General features: G+C 37.9%; 1 protein-coding gene across 3 annotated transcripts; it reads left to right on the top strand.

Annotated features, from left to right (window-relative positions):
• Positions 1-13545: 13545 nt before the first annotated feature.
• LOC115692943 (uncharacterized) lies at positions 13546-21168 on the top strand. 3 transcript variants are annotated; one of them, XM_030619929.2, is made up of 13 exons: positions 13546-13979; positions 14383-14518; positions 15305-15441; positions 15920-16121; positions 16549-16787; positions 16903-17014; positions 17103-17247; positions 17451-17593; positions 17701-17870; positions 18527-18829; positions 18934-18989; positions 19331-19545; positions 19664-21168. In XM_030619929.2, exons 1-13 carry the CDS (start codon positions 13794-13796, stop codon positions 20845-20847), a joined length of 3228 nt encoding a protein of 1075 aa, XP_030475789.2. In that variant the 5' UTR covers positions 13546-13793; the 3' UTR covers positions 20848-21168. The 3 variants fall into 3 exon arrangements, with proteins under 3 accessions (XP_030475789.2, XP_030475807.2, XP_030475801.2); XM_030619947.2 differs by lacking the exons at positions 13546-13979; positions 14383-14518 and having other exon boundaries at positions 15305-15445; XM_030619941.2 differs by lacking the exons at positions 13546-13979; positions 14383-14518 and having other exon boundaries at positions 15309-15449.
• The last annotated feature ends 158 nt before the right edge of the window (positions 21169-21326 follow it).

Raw genomic sequence — 21326 nt, 5'->3', positions numbered from 1 at the left:
AAACGAACGGAGCTTAAATAAACTCCTCATCCATCTCCCTACCTCTTTGCATTAAGAAAAATGAAACAAATAATTCATAAAATTTATCTCAATATGTAATATAATTCTTGAACGTTTGATTTATTCAATGTGATTCTCAAATTTTTGCCTAATGTGTATTGTCGTCCCTGAATTTTAAATTGTTCAATATGATTTCTAAATTTTTGGTACATATTTAATTTAGTGCCTGAACTTGAATTAATGGAAGGAGAATATTAAACATCTCAGTATGGTTCGTAGACTAAATTGAACATGTATTCAAAGTTCAGAGACTATATTGAACAAATTAAAAGTTCAGAAATCACGTTGCACATTTAATCAAAGTTTATAGACCATTGATGTCATTAACCCTTTTGAAATTGATAGATTTTCGATTGTGATCTAGCTAATCTTGTAGGCAAGCTGACCATGAAAAGATTGAATGAAAAAAAAGTTGAACAACAAAATAGCTAAATAAAAAGAAAATAAAAGGGGCGGAGTTTCACCAGCATTGACAATTTAGGGTTATGGATTCTCTTCTATCGTGGAGGGTGGTAACGGTCATTCACAACAATAATAAAGGGTTGGCCATCTTTCCGCGGGAAGAGGGCCGATAGCATTCCTCCACATCGATGTGAGGCCCCTTTGTCCTTCTTTTCTTTTCTTTTCTTTTTTCTTTGGCTTCTTACTATTGTTAGTGTGTTTTTTTAGCGTTGGCGATTATACGGTGCCGTATTGAACACCATGCTAGCGTTCAACGGAAATATCGACCTTATTTCAACCAAAGTGCATTGATGGAAACTAACCAAAAGTTCAATGGATTGAGCAATTAGAATCAAAATTCGGTGAACTATAAGTTGGTAACCTCCTGTGGAATTTATTGTGTGTTAGTGGTACTTGCGAGACATTGCAAATTTGGAACACAAAATCACAATGAAGATGTTGAGATACAATTCATACAAATACAGAAATTGAGCTTCTTCTTATATTTTTTTCCTTTTGCTTTTGTTGCCTTTAGATATATTGAATGGCTAACACAAAAATACACTAATTTTTTGGAAAATGTTTCCTTTAGATGCGTTTGTTTCGTAGAAAATGAATTATTTGAAAAATATTTTCTCAAAATTGATCGCAAAAATAAATATCATAATCGTCCATAAAAGTGTTTAGACATAAATTGTTGTCGAAAATGAAAAAAAAATCATTGAGTAATTATTCCAATCAATACAATCAATTATTTTTTAAAAATAATTTTCAAATCATTTATTTTTCGCGAAACAAACGGAACCCAGGACTCTTGTAGAATATATACTTCCTCCGCTAACGCCATATTTGATCAATAGCGTTCCACAATCAGTACTTCACGTGTGTCTATATATATTATTTTCATAAAAAAATTTCAAGCAAAAGAGAATAAATGACCTGATATTCTTCTACACGATTTCGCAACCACAAAACATAAACGTAATAAAACCTCTTATTCTGTTCCTCTTTCCATATCATCCATTTAACCCCAATTTCTTCCTATTCTGTTTTGTCTTACCGATTGTGAATAACTAATAGTATTTTTTGAGAAACCCTCTTCGTATCCTTCAAGGAAGTATGTATACTCCTATAAAAGCTTTAAAAAATATTTGGATACTATGGCATCACTTTGATTTCACTTAACAAGTCAAACTAAGATCTCGTTGACTGTTCTTGATCACTTGGTTATAGCCTTATTATGCTAGATTATCAATTCATTCATACCAATCAATTCTTCTCCATATATGAAGTTCAATCGTTTTAAAGCAATGGATGATCCAACTGCAGTTGATGAAGGTAGGGATAAATAAATATTGTAATGCCGTAGATTTGTTTCAAACACCTAGAAAGTCATGTATTTAGTACTTACATGAAAATCTAAACAACCCAAATCTTTTCTTCTTTTGATAATCTACTAGTACAGGTGCAGAGACATGACTATTTAGAGACTCATTTACACACTATAAGCCTTAAGCCTCTTTAATAGATGAAGATCAAGTTTCTCACTTGCGCAAATAGCCCTAACTAAAGCAACTTGCACACGATTAATGAGATTTGAATGAATAACCCTTAATTTTTAGGGTTAATATCACGAAAAATCTCAAACTGATACACATGTGATAAATTTACCCAAAACTATTTTTTTGACCACAAAAAATCTCAAACTGGTACACTTGTGTTAATTTTACCTCGAACTATTTTTTTTACCACAAAAAATCCTAAACTGGTACACCCTTGACAATTTTACCCCGAACTAATTTTTTGATCACAAAAAATCTCAAACTGGTACACTTGTGACAAATTTAACCCAGTTAGTTTTCGTTAAATTTTACTGTCAAATTGCTACGTTTGATGACACATGGTAGTTGACGGGTGTACCAGTTTGGGGTTTTACCCCTCTATTTGTCACAAGTTTATCAATTTGTGATTTTTCATAATATTAATCCAATTTAACGGACACTAACGGAAGGTAAATTTGTCACAAATGTACCAGTTTGGGGTTTTTAGTAGTCAAAAAATTAGTTTGAAGTAAAATTGTTTCAAGTGTACCAATTTGAAATTTTTGGTGATTAAAAAATTAATTCGGGGTAAAATTATCATAGATATATAAATTTGTAATTTTTGGTAATATTAACCCTAATTTTTAATCTGAAAATCACCGGATGGATTTGAAATTTTTAAGGATCGCCTTATACCATCACTGCGTTATGTGATGTCAGGGTTATAATTCCAATGGCGGATAACCTTCCAAAGATATTATCAAGACAATAAAACTTATTGGCGCACGCTCTCCAAGAAAAGTGAGTGCTCAGCGGGTTATTCTTGATTTTGCCCTTTTCCCGGCTACACGAGGAATGCCAATAGAATGCAGAGCCACTGAGCTACATCGATAGGCGCAGGTGAAATGTAACTCCAAGTGACATGAACGGACGTGCCATTCTGATCAGAACGATCGCTTCCTTCTTCGTGACGAAAAACATTCTCGGATTCTGGGAAAAACACTGCACCCATTCGCTCCTTATTTAATCAAATATCAGATGCGGTTATTCTCTCCCTCCCCACTTCGAGATTTGTACAAATCAAAAACCTCATTTTCGTCATTATTCCTGCATTATCGTACTAGTGGACATGACTTTTCCTCTACAAAAATGATGTTTATGCCGGGGATTCAACTCTCCACGGCCGCCTCTAGTACCCCAGAAAGCGATCCGTTCCTTCCATTAGAGTTAGAATAAGAATTACGAGACTAAAAACGAGTGATGAATCTAAGTGCTCTTGGAGACACGAGTTTGTGGCAGTATCAATTACAAGTTGACCATCATAGATCACATGCATGCATGATTTTCATTTCCTTTTTTGGCTTCTCTCCTCCTCTCTTTTCTGATTCTTCGCCGGTGGTTGTTCCCGATATTTTTCGACCAAATTACCCGAACCCAAAATTTTCAACTGCCCGAACGAGGTGGAGACCAACTTTGATCTCGTGGAGCTGACGCCAGAAGCATATAGTAATGCAAGTATTCACACGGAACGACGGCAAGCACGGACTGATTAAGAATCACGAGATTTCTAGAAAATAAAACGGGGGTCCAGAAGAGTGTACGTCAATTTCCTCTTTTTGCCCTAATTACGAGATTAGGATAATCCCAAGCTGTGTATTTAGTGGACCCCGACCGCCTAATAACACGCTCCAAGATTCTGCCGAGAATCATTGCTTAGAGCCGGAATATATCCAGCTCGCTTTCTTGTCTTCTTCCTCAAACTTCTTTTGGCAACAATCTTTGTTCTAAACCTAATGCCCTCCGTTTTGATGATGAGACTTTGGTTTATTCTTTATAATCTTCTATCAGTTGCATGGGCGCGACCCGTGTGGTTTAAAGCAGCCTTGAAATGAGATTATTCTAAAGGGAATGAACAAAGAAAATACAGGTTTAGATGTCTAAATGTGGACTCACAGGACCAAACTTTAGGTGGTGGGGCCAATGCATAATAATTTTTTTGTTCTGTTGGTGGATTTTGAAGGGGCAAAGAATATCTTTTAAAAGTGAAAGGCTGCTTTCTTTCTTTTAGTATAATCAAGATTACTTAAGATGATGAGTTCGGGAAATAATAAAAGAAAGAGCTGAATGATGAAAAAGTCTATGAGGATCGTGACAAACGGCCGAATCGTAGTCCAGAAACGTGATCCGAATCCAATCAGAACTCTCCTCGGTTTTGTTTTGATAAAGACATTCTTGAAATTCACTTGCTTCACATGGAATGCATAGAGTTGACATGGGCTCTCTCTCTCTCTCATTGTTCTAGTAGCATAATGCTTGAAAATTAGTATTTGTCGATTTTGTGGGAGGAAAAAATTTAGGGGATGGATTTGATACTAGTCCCTAATTAATGTTACATGAAATCTGTCCTCACATGAGGATCGAACTCCAAGCTTCCGGCTTATACATCTCCACTATAATAGTCAAATGAGTCAAATGAATGAGTTGGGTCGAATTGAAAATGGTCTAACCAAAATTGACCTATTTTTATGTAATACAATTAGTGACTCATATTTAACTCGACTTAACTCGGGCTCCAATTCTTAGCAATTTTTTCCCTTAAATCGTTGTCTCGGAAAATGAGCAATTCTGGGTGAGTGTCTCACTGACAGACAATAACACTTGTGTGGACAGGCTCAGGAGTCAGGTTATAGACAAGGCACAAAGGTGAGGTGAGGCAAAGGATGGTGGATCTTACCCAAGTGACTAGCAATGTCCTCACTCTTGTCAACATATTTGCTTAGGCATCGGCATGCCACAGTGATCGGAGTACCGTAATTAGCTTTCCATTTGTATCTCTCTCTCTCTCTCTCTCTCTCTCTCTTAGACACATTTACAGAGTGAGAATTGATGGTGGACTTTCGATACGAAAGCGTTCCCTACAACATACATTGAGGAGCTTATGTTCATGTTCATCCCGACCCAACCCGCTCGGACTTGGACACTAAGATGTATTACGTAGATGTTGATTGCCCTTTCATTTTTCATTTGATCAATTGATATCAAAAATCATCTTTATGCATTACAAAAGAATCATATTCTTTTTTTTGTCAAATCAATTGAGTATTTGAGTATTTGACTTTAAGGAATTTTTAAGTACTTAACTTTAAGGAATCAATGCTAACAATTCCTGTAAAAAGTTTAAGGTGTCTAGTTCAATTTTCATTGAGATAAGATAACCCATTAGGTTAGATTTAGAAAAATTAATTCCTCTCAACTGATTCCTTAAAGTTTTTTTTGGTAAGAATTGATTCCTTATAGCTAAATACTTAAGAATTGCTACTTGTATTACTAGCACTAAATGCTTAAAATGTAGACAAGCATTCCATGGTAGGAATCGCACACCGACTTCAGAAAATTAAACCAAGCAAACAATCCACACATGTATAATATAAAAATAAAAGAACATAATTGAAAGAACACACCGGAAAATTTATTATCAAAGTTTACTCAAACTTGGGTTATGTCTCCATGAAAATGCACTTTGCAAATCCATTAGATTTCGAAAAAACTGGGAATATAATGATAATATTCTCTCAAGATCAGGGCACAAAGAGACTTGAGATCACTCACGAAGAATAAACCACTTTTTCTTCCTTTTGGCCGTCAAGGCCTCTCTTTTTCTTTTCTTTCTTTTTTCTTCTCAGTCCATCACAGCTACTGCAATAGCTGATATATGAAGTGTAGTTCTTAACCTAAAATCAAAATAAAGAGAAAAGAAAAAAAATCCCTTAATAAAAAGTTCGGCTTTATCCGCGAGCAATCTCCCACTTGAAGACAGATACACCCAATGTACCAAGCAGCTTTGCAACCATCTACTTCAAAAACTAAAACTAATAACTGGAACTGGTGCCTCTGTGATAACCCCTCATCAATTAACACAAAGTAATGCTAATGGTAGTATTACAAAGAGTATGCTTCTCTTTGTTTACTACCTTGGTAAACATGTTAGTTGGATTCTTCGAGCCATCAATCTTCAGTAGCTTTAACTCATTATTTTTAAATACTGACCTAATGAATTGACAACCCATCTTAATATGTCTAGTTCTTTAGTGATAAGTTGCATTCTTTGCTAAATGCACTACATTTGACTATCACTCCATAATGTGCTCACTGGCTACTTTCGATGTATTTGCTCCATGTAATCTTGTAACCACATGATTTCCTTATAGGCTTCCGTGATCACCACGTACTCCAATTCTGTTGCCAATAGAGCCACCACTTTATGTAGTTGAGACACCCAACTCGCTATTGTACCTGCAACTGTAAAGATATATCCAGTGGTACTCTTACCACTATCTTAATCACCTGAGTGATCTGCATCCACATAACCCTGCAACTCTAAAGATGTATATCCCTAACAAAGAGAGTAATTTGATTTACCTACTAAATATTTCAATATCCATTTTAGTGTATCCAAAGGCTCTTTGCCCTAGTTTTGCAAATATCGACTCACAACTTCCATTACTTGTGCAATGTCTGATCTTGTGCTCACTAAGACATATATCAACTTCCCACTTTTATGTATATAAAACTGCTGCCATCTCATCTTTCAAAACTTGAGTATTTAGACAAATATCCTTGGAAAGTTTGAAGTGACTTGCTAGAGGAGTCATTACCGATTTGCCTTGTTCATGTTGAATCCCTTTAACACCTTGTTCACATAGTCTTTGTGCGACATCCATAATTTCTTATTTTTTTCTATCCCCGATGATTTTCATGTCTAAGATCTTCTTGGCTTCTCCTAAGTCTTTCATAGCCTACGGCGATGCCAACATCTTCTTTACTTTTGTGATTCTCTTCGTATTGGAGCTAGCCACTAACATGTCATCTACATACAAATAGAGATACACGATATTACCATTGCCATATTTGCGAAAAATAAACACAATGATCAGCTTCATAGTGTGCAAATTCTTTTTCTTACATGAAACCTTCAAACTTTAAATACCATTGTCGCGGAGCTTGCTTCAAACCATACAAGCTTTTTCTTCAACGACATATCATGTGCTCCTTACCTTTGACCTCAAACTTTTATGTTGCACCATGTATAATTCTTCATCTAAGTCACCAAGCAAAAACATTGGTTTTCACATCCAACTGCTCGAGATGAAGATCCTCCATTGCAATTATACTCCACAGAACTCTAATTGATGTCATTTTCACTACTTGTGAAAATATCTTGGAGTAGTTAATCCATTTTTTTTAAGAAAAACCCTTGACCACAAGTTTCGCCTTGTATCCGATATGACAATATGCTTCATTTTTTATCATGTTTACTCACTTATTTAACAAAATCTTTTTACCAGTGAGTAACTCGGTCAACTCTCAATTTTTATTCTAAGATAACGAGCCCATCTTGTCTTTCATAGTATGCTCTCACTGCATGTGAGATGTGTCTTTTTTTGCCTTATCATTAGTCTCTGACTCTTCTGAATTTGTATATAAGATACGGTTGAGAACAATACATACTAATGGATAAAAAATTACCTTTGTCTTTCTTACACGTGTAGATATTTTCAAGACAGGTACTTCGGGTCATTAGTCTCTTTCGAATCACTTCGTATCTCTTGAACTGTCTACTCATTGATAATAAGTTCATCTCGAACCTCCCCTTTAGGTGCACTCTCATCTGCTGGAACCATCTTCACGGGTATTTTGTGCAGCTTAACATACTCTAGTTCCATTGCCTTCTCATGCTTTGTCTGACGATCCTTGTACATTTGTTGTGTGGGATACCACATTCCGACTACGAATGACTTTATTATTCTCATAATCCCAAAGCTTATAGCCATTCTCATTGCCACATATCCAATAAAGACGCACTTTTGAGACTTAGCATCAAGCTTCTTCTTATCCACCCTGTCAATCAAAACATATGCTATACAACAAAAGAACTTTTAAATATGAATAATTAACATTTTCACTTGATTACCGCTCTTTTGGTATTCCTCATCCAGTGCACTAGATGGACTCTTGTTTATCAGGTAAATAGCTATATCAACTGTAGAAGCCCATAAGTGCAGTGGGAGACCCCATGTAGCCTCATGCATCTCGTGTGCTAAAACACGGTCATGTTCATCCTCTTAGTTACACGGTTCTCTTCTAGAAATAGTTTTCAACCCATGTATACCTTCCCAGCTCAAGTATTCTGCAAATTTCTTACTCGTACATTCACCACTATCATAGACTTCATAACTTTATCTTGATAAGCAGTCTCTATTTCTACTATGGTCTCCCGCATTTTGAACATCCCAAATACTTCTTATTTTTCTCTAAGAGCATAGACCCAAGTCTTCATTGTCATATCATCAATGAAAGTGGCAATATATCTCTTACCACCGTAAGAGAATTCCTGAGCCAGTTTTCACATATCCGTACGAAGCAACTCTAGCTTTCGACCTTTATTTTATTGCCCATTCAATTGAAAACTAACCACGTTTTGTTTTTCATAAATGCAACACATAAATCCAACTCAACTTTATGCAAACCTGGAAGCAACTTTCTCGAGTGTAACTACTTTACACCATTTTCATCAAGATATCCGAAACAATAATGCCAAAAAGTAGACAAACTACAGTAGCCAATTTAGTTGCAACCATATCACTGATAATGTTTTCCAGGAAAAGGTAAATTGTATCCGCATGTTTTCGCTATGCTACTACTCTTGCCCCTGAGGTTATCTTTCACTCCCCGCATCTAATGGTTGTTACAAACCTTCTTGGTCAAGTTTATTAGTTAAGATCATTTTTTTCTTCAAATATGTATGGTTTCACGCAAAACTATATGTCCTCAACCTGAAATGTTCATAATCATAGTTCATTTTCCAACAATTGGACACATGTGGCCATTTCCCACAACCATTTACCCGATATCTCCACTAGCATAATCAAGAAATATGTATCTTTGCACCATAGTCAACATACCACCTGTCTGTCGTCAAGGCAGACCTTGTAGACAAACACAAGTCCTCTAGCAAAGGTTCATTATTAATTGCATTAGCTCCTTGATTTTCACCCAGCTACTTCTTTTTGTAGGCTTCACACTGAAACCTCTGGTGTCCATTCTAGTGACAAAAACCATCCCTCGTCTTTTGCAACCTCTCTCTGTCTCTTTGATTGTGACCTGCCACGTCGGTTGAATTTTTCTCTGCTTTTACTTCTCCCACGATTTTCCACTATTAGTGTCGTCGAAGACGTAGACACCGAAAAATTATCTCCACCTAAGACTTTCCTTCGCACCTCTTCATCCATGATGTTACTCACAGTATCATCCAGAGTCAAACCATCCTTCATGGTGCTCGAAATTCTCTACACTACGGTGTTGTAGCTTTTCAGAAGGGAACATAAAAATAGTAAAGTTTGGAGCTTCATACCCAGGTTCATGCCCGCAGATTCTAACTAACTTATGACCTACAATGTAACTATTAATATGCTCTGCCACAAAACCTCTATTAGATGACTTCTTATTAACCAACTTCTTCGGCAAAAATTTCTAATTTGATGTGGACGCCTTCTCATATATAATTGTTAGAATATCAATGACTTCTTTTGCAGTCCTTGGTTTTGTGATGTGGTGCCCTATCTTTTCGCACCTAATGCCTTTCAGTCAAGAATTTTCCATCATAATTTTACTGTTGGATACATTTTCACGATTTCGGGTTTCCAATCCTCAAGTGGTGCATAGAGATCTTCTATTGAAGGAAGTCCTCGATTTGGAGTTTCCACCATTAGATATCTTGCCCATCGAACTTATTGATTATGATTTTATCTTTTTCCATTTCATTTGCTTTCAATCGAATGTCACTGAAAAACTCTCTATGTTCTCAATTAGCCAACCTAGGCTCCAATACCAATTGATAGGAATTGCACACCTATTCCAAAAAAATAACACAAGCAAACAATCCACACAGGCTCCCTGCAAATCCACTAGGCTTCAATGGAAAATAGGAATACAATGATAATTTTCCCTCAAAAACAGGGCACAAAGAGATTTGAGAACACTTACGAAGAAAAATCCACTTTTTCTTCCTTTTGGCCGTCACAACCTCTCTTTTTCTTTTCTCTCTGTTTTATTATCAGTCGCTCATAGCTACTACCTTATCAATGCCTTATCAATAATTAATATATGAAGTGTAGCTTTTCACCTAAAAGCAAAATAAAGAGAAACGACAAAAGGACCCTTAATAGAAAAAAAGTTCGGCTTCAACCGCCAACATTTCAATATTAAACTCATGGCGACTCCATTCGTACTCACAACAAAAAATTCAGGAAATCCATATATCACCCGGCCTGTTAAAGATGGGTTAAAAAGCGAGTTTACAAGCCATATCGCCACCTCCTACCTTCACCTCCCAACACTTAACTATATGTGAAGCCTCATGGCCTTAGATAAAACGTAATAGGATTGTTGGTGTCATGACCTCTTAAATCATTGGCACGTGAATTTCCATTACAATTTAAATCACTTATTATATAAGCAGCAATTACTTTCTCCTTTGAAGTTGAAACTATCAATATAGATTAAAGAATATTATCTTCGATAGACATGTTGGTGCGTATTTGTTAGCACTATATGTTGCGAACAAGCTAGATTTTGCGCATTAAATTGCAAGATATGAAGGTTGCTGCTTGCAACAGATAACTGGAAACACATACACAACGTTCCGAAGACAGTATAACGAGTATAATGAGAACCGAGATTCGAACCTTTGATCGGAGTTCGATACCTCGAGTTAGATAATATCACATGAAGAAGATTGTCTTATCCACGTGCCGTTGATATAATTGGGCCGTAAAGGCGGGCCTAATTGAAATCAAAGTGGAGGAAATATGGGCTTTGTTTGGCCCAACAAAACATATAGATCGAACTTGGGCCTCGTGGCTCGGGCTTTCAGCCTTTGGGCTTTGGACAAGCCATCCCTCGGAACCAGTTCATGATCTCCTCCCTCTACCAAATGCAAATAACTTTGCGCTCAAGAACGTGGATTTCCCCTCCACATCCCATCTCTTCATCCTGCGTTTCTGACCGTCCCGACCGGCGACCGCTGATGTATTCGATCATAAATGTCAGAACTATTTACGTGCTTACACAACAGACATGGCTAACCGTTCAGATACCATAAGAGACATGGATCTCCATCCCCGTAAATTCATTCATTGAATTTCTATTTGCATATTGCCCCGACCAAATATAAGATGGTAAACTTCATGGTGTTTACGCTCAATTAGGGATGGACTCGAACATGGACCTGGTGACTCGATGGACTCACCCTTAGGCCCGTTTGAGCCAACGAGGCTCAAAGTACAAACCGGGCAGGCTATAATCAAGTCCACTTAGGGAAGCACTTCCCCTTCCTAGAAAAAAAATCTAGTCATTGTTTCATTCTTTGTTATCTGTGAAGTCATGCCTTTCTTTTTGTTTCTTTGTACTTTTTTGTGAGTCATCCAAAGAGATGATGTGTGTGAGGTCTAGCTTCGAAGACGAAAGTATTATAGTTTTCTCCAATTAAAACCACTTGTTCCATTCAAGCTAAGAAGATGGGATTACCTTTCGAGGACCGCCACAAGACCAGCTAGTAGGGATTGATAACCATGTCCTTGTCTTGGACCGAGAAAGAAGAAAAAACATGTCCTTGTCATCCTCTGTCCCTGCTCTCTCTCTCTCTCTCTCTCTCTCTCTCTCTCTGTTTCTTTCTTCTGGACAACAAGAGGGAGACAGCACTTAGAGAGTTCATTTAAGTCCCTTTTCTTCTATTCAATTCATCCATAAAAAATTGAGGGTTTCTGCGTATGTTGACATCAATAATGAATCCTATGTTTCACAGGATACTTTCAAATCATTTACCAGCAATAGATGCACTAGATGCATTTGCTTTTATCGGACAATTAAGGAAGCCGGTAATGCCACAATTCAGCTTGACGCAGGCGATTAACTTTGACTAATTGCACATAAGAAGGAGTAAACTGTACACTACCGGATTTCTACAATTATCAACAGACCAAGTTAATCATATGTAGCTGGTAAGTGATCAGTGAGATTTACCAAAACTGTCCCTCCAAGAAAAAAAACTACTTTTACCAATTGTGGGCAAAATCTATTAGCTGGATACATCTCATTGATGCCGCTTGAATTGTAGCCAACACATTTGGTGAGTTATTGGGATTTGATTGGGAAAGCATGGTCTGTGTGCTGTGTTCCAGGAAGCTGTCCATGCACATGCCAATCCTGCTGCTGCTTCTTTTCTCTCATTGGTAGGTCTATTATATTGAGAAACATTTTTGAGAAATGTCCTGTATGTGGATCTTAAGAATTCAAGGCTTTTAGGTTTACTCATAGAGTAAAGACCTATCTTCCAAAGACATTCAGATTTGGACAAGATCATCGGTAGAGCATTCATAATCACTCTCGTTTCGTGAAAGAAAGCAGCACCAAAGTTGAGGCTGCCTCTTAAGTAATCGAACACAAAATTCTTATCTATGGATTATCTTGACGCTATCTAAATTTTCCTATCGGTCCACGCAAACGAAAATGCGGATGGAGTAGCTTGACATTTCAAACATTGTTCGGAGATATAGCAAAACTCTATGGATCTCGTTCTTAGTTTTGATAATCTCCAAATTAGAATATGGAATTAAGCCTCATGGTAAGTTGCCGCTTCTTTCCACTTCCAAGTACACCTGAGCAATGGGCGAGCCTGTATGAACTGGTTCATGTACTTGGAGCCTAAAATTCCTTGTTCAGACCCACACATTATTTACAAAAGCGCACACACACACACACACACACACACACACACACACACACATATATATATATATTCTTTTAAAAATAACCTAATATGGAGATAAGGGTTAAGAAAAAATCATTGGTCAAATCTGTCAAAATTTGTGTTCAGAATCTCGTAAGAGTCATCATCCCAGCGAGTCGCATGACTCATGATCAAGTCTTACATTTTGAAATGAAAAATTCGATCGAGAAACTCTATAGTATCATCTTGAATCACTATGAAATCACATGAAAAACTAAGCTATTGAAAATATGGTCAAGGGTAGGTCAGGAAGTGGGAGCCAGCAAGGTGAATTTTAAATAAAAGGGTAATAACTGCCAATGAGAAAAGAGTAGAGGGCAATAACTGTGCATGGACAAATGGATGCTGCATTGCATGTTAATAATGTCTGAACCAGAGAGTCCCAACTAACCTGTTATAAAGAAATTTGTCCAATGCATCATGAGCTTCTCTTATGACTGATGATGAATTGTGATGGTCGATCATGTTATGGGCTATGCTGCTTCTCTGTCTGACTATTCTTCACTGAATTCAAACGTCTCTCTCTCTCTCTCTCTCTCTCTCTCTCTCTCTCTCTCTCTCTCTCTCTCTCATTTATCCGCACGAAATTACTTGTCTTGAATTGTCAGTCTCATGTGCACTATCCTAAAGCTGGAATCTTGCACGAAATTACTTGTCTTGAATTGTCAGTCTCATGTGCACTATCCTAAAGCTGGAATCTTGCATCAGCCATTAAGGCCCATCTCATTAAGAACACTATCTTACTCTCCCTCCCGCCCTCTCTCCGTCCGCAAGCTTACGTTTTTATCATCCCCTGCTCAAAATTTCGTCAGACAAAACACGAAAATGTCTCCTTTTTCCCGGTAGAGTTCTGATCCCTTTTAACGTTGGAGATAACGTGCTTGGCTCTCGAGGTTCAGTGGGTGATGGGTTTGCTTTTCTGGGTCCTTCTACTTTTGTGTTGGGAAGCAAGTTGTGATGGCTCTGGGTTATCTGTGAGACTCACTGAGTTTCCTAATACAGTTTCGCATAGAAACGCGACTGCATTTTCTTTCGAACCTTTGGTGAATGGCAATGTTGAAGCTTGCTCTGACTGTAACTTCAGTTGCAAGGTTTGCCTCGGCTCTTGTTCTACTGTGATTTTCACCCTTGCTTTCGTGCCAGTGATGATTCTTCTCTCTCGGTGTGTGTTCTGCTGTGAGGAACAAAATAGGAATTGGCCATTGCTCTGATTTAAGTGCGTTACCAATAAAGGAACTGGGAAATGTTACATTTTTAATGGTGCTCCTCACTTCTTTTTTCCCCTCCTTTTCCCCTTGCTTAATTCTCTGCTAAATCACAGTAAACTGTTTTCCATATTCTGATGGGCAACTACTTCTGAGAAACCACCTCATTATATGATTCAGCAGGAAATTTTGTTTTTGTTACCCGAGAGTCATGTCAAATCACGAGTGTCTTTTTCATGCTACTTGATTTAATAATTCTTTGGTTTCTCCATATGCAAAACTGTTGCAGCTGGATAGTGGTGCCTTCTCAGACTGTCGAGGCAGGAAAGTTTCATATGGTGGCTTACTAGATGGAAATCATTCATTTGAGGTGTGCGCAAATGGATCCCAAGGAATTGGCTGTGCTTCCTATAACTGGACAATTGGTCAAGAATCTATCCCTTTTATCTTTTTCGGATGGTTCAATCTTTTTCTAACATAGGATAACTAAAAAATGAAATCAAGGTTTAAATTGATTTGTTGTTCCAACTAGTTTTCTTAGGAAGAATATCATACATACAAAAATCTGCAGGAGATGATTTTCAAAGAATGAGTATTTTAGATAATTATAGACTTACACTTTGTTTTTCTGCAACTTTATTGCTCACCCAATCAACAAGGACAAGGTGATGGCTCGTGAATTTGCCTGTTGATTTGATATGATGTCCTTAAATTAGTAAAACCTGCTTGTCACTGCAAACAGAGAAATCAAAGCTTTTGCTGCTAGAATTATTAATTTTCTTGGTCATTACTGGGAAAAACATACTTTGGGCAACTAGCTTTTTTCATCTGAAAATATGTTGAGGTGCTCAGGGAAATGGCCAATAGGAATACAAGCACTATACAGCAGTAAAGTTTAGGTGAGGTGCATCCTATTCGTAGTGACTTGGTAAGCTGTTGTCATAGCTAGACCCACAATGAAGTAAGTGTAGATGGTCAACATTTGGCAATGCTGAATTACTGAACTTGGTGTCATGATGACAGTAGCTGGCACTTAGGTTAGGTACTAAGACCAATGGTTGATCTTGTTTTGCAATTGTACTAGTTATGTTGTGTGAGATCACAATTGAGTATACCCTTGCTCAGAATATAGATTTTGCTTTGTTAACAAGCTTCAAATAGCAAAAAGAGAGATCCCGCAAATTACCCATTTGATTGTTCCATTTCTGCAGATACAATTCCGCCAACAGCATACATAACATCTCCAGCGTCTTTGACAAGTGCCGTTAATGTCTCTGTGACTATTTTATTTAGTGAGCCATGTGTTGGTGGAGGAGGTTTTGGATGCTCTTCTGTGGATGCCTGCAACGTGAGTAGGTGGCTATCTTTAACATTTTAAGATTCAATAGTCCTCTCTTGTCATGTTAACTGCGGAATTCTACATCCCTCTCGAAACCACTTACTTTGTAACATATCATGTTCACAAATACAGCTCTAGTAAAAAACTGATGTAATAGTTTATGAGGCAGATCACAGTGTGCTGGAGAACATAATGAATGACTATCAGGGCAAGGAGCTACAGTTTTTTAATCATGTTCTAAAGTTAAAACTTGGACTCGAAATCTTAAGACAACACGCTGATGACAACATGAACTTCAAAAGATGTACCTTTTATTGACTGAATAATACTTTCTGATCTCTCCAGCAAATCAGTTCAAATTGCCCAATGAGCTTGTATTACTGACAAATTCATTATAAGTTGATATAACTGCTTCTATTAGTGGTTTGTGCTGTATCTTTGGATAATCAGATGTACTGATTGTACTAAGTACTTGATATCTTTGCAGCTACTTGTCTATGGTGCTGGCCAAGTCATTCCATCTACTCTAAACATTTTGCAGCCAAACCTCGAATACACACTTTTAGTAAGTTTGAATTCTACTATACAGTATGGACGAGTGATCCTGGTTATGGATAAGCACTTCTGCACCGACAATGCTGGAAATCCATTCACAAGGACAGCTAATTCAAGCTTTTACGTGCATTTTGGTGAGTCGTTTCATTGGTACTTTTACCCAACCTTTCATGGAGTACCATCCTCAAATGGGATTCTCTTAGATTTGCAAGCATGTGTAATAGTTATAAAGTTAGGATGCTCAAACCATCATTTTTTCTTCTGCAGATTTTCTTACATGTAACTGGTATAGCATTTTCATTTATATGGTAATTAGGATAATGGTGTCTCTAATTTTGAGATCTTCCTATGCTGATGATTGAGCAGACACATAGAAGTTAGTTTCACTTGATAATAGTGGTCTTAGTTACACTCGGACAGTGGGAATTCATTTCAATTCATTTCCTACGCTTCAGAAATACTTCTTCTGAAAATTTAACCTGCACAAAGTGTATATGATTTATTCTTAGTTCAAATGTGAATACGATCTGATTTTACCCCTCCTTGTGATGCATTTATTAGACAGAAGGAATGTGTTCGTTGACTTGAGGACTCGCATTCCTGAAAAGATGCTTCAAGTCAATAATCAAATCAGAACAGTGCAAGCTACAAATAACCAAAACAACTTAAGGGTGTACCTCTATTTTTCGGAACCAGTCATGAATTCATCAGCAGAAATCCTAGAATCACTCAACACAAGTCAGGGCACCCTTCTCCCGACCAATGGAAAAACACTCGGAAATCGGAAATTTGGTTTCACGGTCAGTTATATCTTTTGGTTTTAATGTTTTGTGACTGCATACATGTTCTGGAAATTGTACTATGTTGTATTCGCAATTTTCTTTATTTTTCTAAACTGCATTTTCTAATTTTCAGGTGGCCAATACATCTGGCGTTGCCATAATCACCATAAGCCTCAAGTCCGAGTCAATAATTAGCAGACAAGCGACTGCTGTTTCTCCTATTGCACCAGTTACTTTCCTTTATGGTACCATCTAAATTCTAAAGGACTCAACTATCTATAATTATTTTTAATGTGAATTATCTATCCTTACATGGTTGCAAATGTCTCTCAGACTCTCAGAGACCAATTGTTAGGTTGAGCACGACCTCTACTTCTAGGACAAGAGAGCACAATATCCCTATATCAATAAAGTTTGCTAAACCAGTATTCGGCTTCAATTCATCTAATATAGCAATATCAGGAGGTCATTTGCAGAGGTAAGTTCTACTTTACCATCCCAGCATTTTGCACTCATAAATTGAAATTAATCCACACACAAGTACACACTATTCGTACCTAGGAACATGGTCGTGCTGGCAAAGATCCACATTTAAATTTTATCCATTATTGTTGTAAGATTTTACTTCTACAGCAGTTACATATGACATATCGAATTTGTTCCCATCAATATGTTCTCCAGCTTTTATGAAATGAGCAGAAGCAAATACTCCATTGAGATTAAAGCAGAAGATGATATAGTATCTGTGAGTATTCCTGAAAATGCAACTGGGGATGTTGCTGGAAACAAAAACTTACCTTCCAATATTCTTCAAGTGAGACATTGTAAGGAATTGCTCATGCCTTTATAAGCTCAGTTAGTCATTATTTAAGTTATTGAGAGCATTTCTGTGTTTACTTGTTTGCTCTAAGTTATGGGCTAAATTTTACAGATTCCATGCCCGTAGTGTCTTCTGTCGCTTCTGTCACTGCAACTGCTGCTTTTTGTATCACATCTTTGGCTGCGGGACTGCTCTCTGTTTCAACAGCAAGCCTTCTAGCTATTGGTGCTTTCCCGCGGACATATGCCACTTTGATATCCAGTCCTTCGAGGAATCTTTTTGTATGTTATAAATCTCCCGATGATTTAGTCTTTGCAATGCCATGCGTCTTACTTAAATTACTATTGTCTCATGGACAAATTTTTATTTAGCCACGGTTCTCTGCATCATTTTTTTGTTTGCTAGACACTATTCTCTGTGTTGCTTACACGAGTGTTTTGTGACTTTTTTGTTTTTCATTAGGAAAAAAAAAAGATTCTGTATTTTCAGTTCTATTAGGGAACTTGTTATGAGAAATCTGAACAACAACCGCCACCCCTACAACTTAGTCTTTTCCAAGTGAGAAATCTGAACAATGTCAATGTCAGGGAAAAAAAAAGACTCGTCATCATTTGGGGTCAAAATGCTGTTTAGACACCAGATACTTCATATATATTGACATGGATAAGAGCATTCTCCAAGGCATATTGTTTGTTGCCTTTGAATGCTTGGAATTTCATATGTTGGAGAACACTGTTATATCGGCTCTGTCGCATCAATGAAACAGTAAGATGTCACAGAAAAGTGAACAATTTGACGATCCAAAAAGTGCACTTTAAGTAGAGAGGGGGATTCTTTCAGGTCCTGGTTTTTCTGAATATTTCCTAATTGTGGAATTCATATATGACTGCTAATGTTGCTGCAAGAGACTAACAGAAGTTTCTATGGTTCCATACAGAGAATCGTATGCCACATCCAGGTATTTGCACTATCTAGATGGTTGGCAGTTATATTGCCGGTCGAGTATTATGAACTTGCAAGGGACCTGCAGTGGAGTATTCCTTACTTCAGTCTCCCATGGGAAGTCGGGCACGTCCAGCCTGTCATGGTGGGCTCAAGTCCTCCTGCGAATTCAACATCCTACTTTAGTGAAGTTCTTGATTTGGAAACAATCGGAACACCTAAAGAAGAGAAGTTGAAACGAGCTGCTACAGTTTATGGATTACCACTTTCTCCAATGGAGTACAAATCCTTTTTCGAGGTTAGGGAAACTTCTGGTCTATAGTACTATTCTCCAGAGTCGTATCTCCATCATTGGCTCTGTTAACCATAATAACCATGGCATTGTAAATTGTATACTTGCAGATGGAAAATAGTAAACCAGAAGTTGAATACATTTTGGATCCTCAACATATGAGTGGGTAAGTCTCTCAGTGTTTTCGATGAGATATGAATTGCTAAAAATTTAATCTGAGAAGCTGCAGAAATGAATTGTAAGTAGTTGTTAAGAAATCAATTCAAAATGAGGAGAAAAAGTTACTAATTCGTCTATAGTCGTTGCTGTCATAGGAAGCAGAATCATGTACCTCATTTGAACATCTTGCTAGTTCGAGATGAGTGTTGAGGCCACTAGTTTGTCGATTACAAATTTCCCTTTTACAGCTCTAAGTCCTATTTGATATTGGGCTATCTCCAAAGGAAGTTTGATGTAATTCTGACTGCCTGCTACTTTTGTTGATGAAGACGATTTGGTCTTTTGTAGGTGGAGGGATTTCAGTAGAAATATGTTCTGGCTGGCCATAATCGGTGGCAGTTTGATATTACTGCATGCTCTGCTTCTATTGATTCTTAAGTTCAAGAACAAAACAACTGAAAAGCAAGACAGTTATGGAGCACTCACATTCCCAAGACTTGAGATGTTTCTTTTAGTTCTTGCTTTACCTTGTATATGTCAGGCCTCTTCTGCTCTGATCCAAGGTATGTGACACGCTCTTCTATCCAGTTAACGACCAGAATATTCTGTCTAAGGTAACAAAATAGCTGTTTGTCTTGCCTCTTTAGCTTCATCGGCTTACCGTGTTATTCTCTATGATAGGTGTAACTCCGTCAGCGGTTGTAGTTGGCATTCTGCTATTGGGTTTCGTGTCTTTCGAACTTCTATCCTTGTTCCTTTTCCTCTCAGTTGGTATTACATTTGGGAAACTGCTTCAATACAAGGAAGTCCATCAAGTAGGCCGACGATTTCACTGGTATCAAGAGCTTATTAGAGTGACCCTTGGTCCAGGTAAAAGAGGCCAATGGACATGGAAAAAACAGCCTAACTCCGCTTACCTGATAAAATATGGCCCGTTGTTTGAAGACCTTAGAGGTCCCCCAAAATACATGCTCTCGCAGATATCTGGAGGCCACCCAAGGAAAGGTGATCGCATAATTGCCTCAGAAGATGAAACGGAAGATGCCGAAGCGCCCTTCATACAGAAGATATTTGGAATCCTCAGGATATTCTATACATTGCTCGAATGCATCAAAAGGGTCGCTCTGGGAATCTTGGCCGGCACTTATATGAACGACTGGTCTTCTAGAACCCCGACGATCACCCTATTGTGTGTGACCTCTTTCCAGCTCTTCTTCCTTGTGCTGAAGAAGCCTTTCATAAAGAAGAAAGTTCAACTGGTCGAGATCATATCGGTTTCAACCGAAGTAGGCATTTTCGCATCATGCGCAGTTCTCTTGAGGAAGGAATTTTCGGAGCAGGACGAAACTTGTATGGGAATTTTCATGGTTGTGCTGTTTTTGATTGGATTCGTGGCTCAAATGGTCAATGAGTGGTATGCACTGTATAAACAAACCAAGCGGCTCGACCCTGATGATAAATCCTTCTTGTTGGGGTTGAAAGTAGCGTTACTTGGAGTCCTAATCATTTTTGTCCCTCGGAAATTGAGTCAAGGCCTGGAAAGCAATTTCCCTAAGACTCGACCAAGTGGCGGAGAAAATGGAGACACAGGATCATCTGCTGGTAGGAATAGGAGCTCCGGAAGCCGGAGTTCAGGTTCAACAGATAAACCGTGGCTAAGGCAACTGAGGGAATTGGCCAAGGCAAGCTTTAGTAGAGAAGGAAGTAGTGCAGTGCCAAACGACCCATCGAGCAGTCGTCCAAAGTGGAGCGACTTCTGGGGGACCAAAAAGAGCGGGGGCACGTCCGCGAGTTCGTCTTCGGACTTCAACTCAAAGCCGACAGGGTTGTACAAAGAGTTGGAAGCCATTTTTGCATCCAAGTAGACAACAACTGATGAAAAACCTTGACACTTGAAAAGATCATGATCAGTTCATTTACCCTCCAGCAGTTGCTTGGAGCTGAAGCTATCTGCTACACAGTTAATTATGTGGGACTTTCAAGTTGGCGGATTAGGGGGTTGGGGTTGTGATCCCTTTTTGGGTATCACAGGAAGAAAATAATGAAAATTTCGTGATTAATTAGGGATTGGACAGTTGAGCCTGTTTTATTGCAGTATTGTAAAGTGATTTAGGGCTATGCAGCCCCTAACTAACTCGAGTAATTAATTCCTCATCAATGTGACAACCAAAACTTGCCATACTCAACCCAAGTTGTGTGCATCAGATTTCTGCAACACAAATTATTCAAGGAACTCAGTTTCTTGGACAACAAGCTATTGCATTGCTCTGCATGGAGTATAGCTATCTCGACAAATCTGTTTTAACGTGTCACACCCCAAATCTACATCAGGATATAAGAAATG

This window comes from Syzygium oleosum, unplaced genomic scaffold, assembly GCF_021117445.2.
Source record: "Syzygium oleosum isolate NSW1041296 unplaced genomic scaffold, Sole_v2.1 Sole_v2.09, whole genome shotgun sequence".
NCBI classification, from domain to species: domain Eukaryota; kingdom Viridiplantae; phylum Streptophyta; class Magnoliopsida; order Myrtales; family Myrtaceae; genus Syzygium; species Syzygium oleosum.
This window is presented reverse-complemented; position numbering and strand designations above follow the sequence as displayed.